At 40.6% G+C, this 2,876-nt stretch overlaps 1 protein-coding gene across 1 annotated transcript; it reads right to left on the bottom strand.

Moving 5' to 3' along the window:
- Positions 1-1,345: 1,345 nt before the first annotated feature.
- On the bottom strand, positions 1,346-2,876 carry LOC114601276 (proto-oncogene Mas-like). The gene has a single exon (XM_028738491.2). The coding sequence runs from the start codon at positions 2,720-2,722 to the stop codon at positions 1,727-1,729; it is 996 nt and encodes a 331-aa protein (XP_028594324.2). The 5' UTR covers positions 2,723-2,876; the 3' UTR covers positions 1,346-1,726.

Here is a 2,876-nt window from a genome sequence, read left to right on the forward strand (position 1 = left end):
GGTGAACTGCTCAGCTCTGAATTGGCTTGGCTGTCCAATCAATCCAACACTCAGATGTCAGAATCATTCCCTTTCCTCACCTTTCAGATTTTCTGACATCAACCCTCAATTCTATTCACAATCCTTGGGTTCACAATTCATTCTCAATCCTTGGGTTCAATCCTTCTGCATCAGTCCAACAGCAAGTTAATTCCTCTCTTTTGAATAATCAGATTTACGGTACTTTCACACACACACACACACACACACACACAGAGAGAGAGAGAGAGAGAGAGAGAGAGAGAGAGAGAGAGATTGTAGGAGCTGGGTTGCAAAACGGTAATCTTTCTCTGTCACCCATCAGGGCTTTGTGCCATTCTGATGATGAGTGTTACTTGCTCAAGCTGGTTTTTGGTTAGCTTTTTATGTGAGCAGCTTGCTGCCTCTCAATTGCATTAGAGCCTTTGCACATTGTGGTGGGTCACTTAGGTTGTGCCAGTGAAAAGCTAAGCAGCTTAAGAGGACCCCGGTCATCTTCTCCCCTGCTCAGAGTTGATTCTTTGCTCTGCAATGCAGACTGGACTGCATTGTTTCACCTGACTGCTTTATTCTCATGCCCCATCCCAATCTTTCTCAATAGAATGATGTGTCAAGGTGAGTCTTTATCCATGGCGATTTCGGTTCTTCACCATGCAAAGGAGTCCAGCGTAATCATCAAGATATAGGCTTGATGGCTAGCATTGAGTGGAAAGTGCATTGTGGCATGATATGGAACCATTTCCCCTGTATGCTCTGGTGTTTTTTTCAAAAACTTTATTGGAAAGATTGATATCATGAACCACATCTGCTAATTGTCACATTGCCCTATAAAGGTTTAGATGATGATGAAGAAGAAGAGTTTGGATTTGATATCCCGTCTTTCACTCCCTTTAAGGAGTCTCAAAGCGGCTAACATTCTCCTTTCCCTTCCTCCCCCACAACAAACACTCTGTGGGGTGAGTGGGGCTGAGAGACTTCACAGAAGTGTGACTGGCCCAAGGTCACCCAGCAGCTGCATGTGGAGGAGCGGAGACTCGAACCTGGTTTCCCAGATTATGAGACTACCGCTCTTAACCACTACACCACACTGGCTCTCAATGGCAGATGGCAGAATTCTTTTTATTTCTATATGCACATAGTTATAATTTCTACATCACTACATCCATATAATAAGCAGGGATTTTTTTCAGCCAGAACTCACCAGAATTCATTTCTCGCATCTCTCAGGTGGGTGCCATAAGAGAACAAGGGAGCCCTTTATGGCGAGTTTCTGCAGCTCTTTTTCTAGAAAAATAGCAGAGCCAATAAGGATTGTACTGGTGGAATGTTCCATAATGCACTTTTTAAAAAAATCTGGGGGAAATATTTTCTTCTGTTTTCTTCAAACATTCGAGCTCTATATGTGAAGATTTCTTTACTTTATTCCCTTGGGCAATGAATCTGTTTTCTATACCATTTAGCAAGTCATCCCACTCAATTCACACTGTTAAAGAGGCATTTCTTTTTATTTCATTTTCTAAAACATACAAAATATTAATCCTGCCAAATGAGCAATCCATGGGGCTTTTAACGATACTCCTGAAACAAGGACAAAAATTAACAGAGTAAATAAATCCAAAATCATAAAATAGTGAGTACAGAGGAAAACAAGTACCAAGAAATACACCAAGAGATAGAATATGACACTTTCTGAGCTATTTTGAACTCTTCACATCCGGGTTTGAACTGAAACTTCTCGTTCCTCTCTGCAGTTTTCCTCCTCTTTGAAAAGTCTCTGGAGTATGACCTTCATGCTCTCCCTGGATCGAGCCCTCTTGTTTCTCCCAATCAGGAAATAAATCAGTGGGTTAATACTGCTATTCAGGCAGCTGCATAAGAACCCAACAGATATTGCAACAAATTGCAGTTTATAGTCTATAACTGGAGTGAAAAAACAGATCAATACAATGCAAGTTAATGGGAAAGCTAAGAAGAGAAAGAAGAGGAGGGCAAGCAGGATGGCTGTTAAAGCTTTTCCCTTGTTCCTCAGTTGTGATCTGAAGTAAACTTTTAGAAACAGGACCAGAGTGGAAACAGTCATGAGTGGGAGACAAAGTATAGCATTCATTAGAAACAGATAGAAAAGGGGATCCATTGTAAGTGTAAAAATAAAAAGAATCATGCTGATTACAGTGAGCAGGAAAGAAATGATCCATATTGTGGCACACACAAGAGTGGAAAAGTGTGGTGGTCGGTGGCATCGATGCCAAAGTGGGAAGACAGCAGAAACACACCTATCCATGCTAATGGCTGTCAACAGATATTGACCAGTGTTGTACATGAACAACAACAAATAGTTGAATACTATGAGCAAGTTACTATACAAAGGTAAGAATGAAAATAAATTCAAAATTGTCATAATCGAAAGAGAAGATAAGCTCATGAGAGCCCCAAGGTCAGCAACAGCCAGATGTAGTATGAAAGTGGTAAAAGGATTCCTCTTCATGCAAAAACCAAGAAACCAGATGACAGTTCCATTCCCCATAAGTCCAAAAATGCTAATAACTATAATTAAGAAATATAGAATAATTACTGCTATAGGATTTAGTGATGATTCATGATCAAAACCGTCCTGGGGGGTTTGGATGTCAGTTCCATTTTCTGCTCCAATATCTTTCCATGAAGCATTCAAAGAGGACCAGGATTCCAGGCCATCATTCCTCATCTTGCTGGATCTCTACTTCTGAGCTACTCCTTCCATGGCTTTTCCTACCAGGAGAAAAGAAACAAATGTGGAGTCAGTTTTGGCTACAAAGCTCAACCATATGAAAGTGAGACACTCATATTAGAAATAGAAATACTTTATTGTCACCGTACCA

This window comes from Podarcis muralis, chromosome 8 (assembly GCF_964188315.1).
Source record: "Podarcis muralis chromosome 8, rPodMur119.hap1.1, whole genome shotgun sequence".
Lineage (NCBI taxonomy): Eukaryota > Metazoa > Chordata > Lepidosauria > Squamata > Lacertidae > Podarcis > Podarcis muralis.

What these genes read in the sequence shown, in the direction of transcription:
- LOC114601276 (XM_028738491.2), bottom strand. Translation starts at nt 2,722, where the DNA reads ATGAGGAATGATGGCCTGGAATCCTGGTCCTCTTTGAATGCTTCATGG.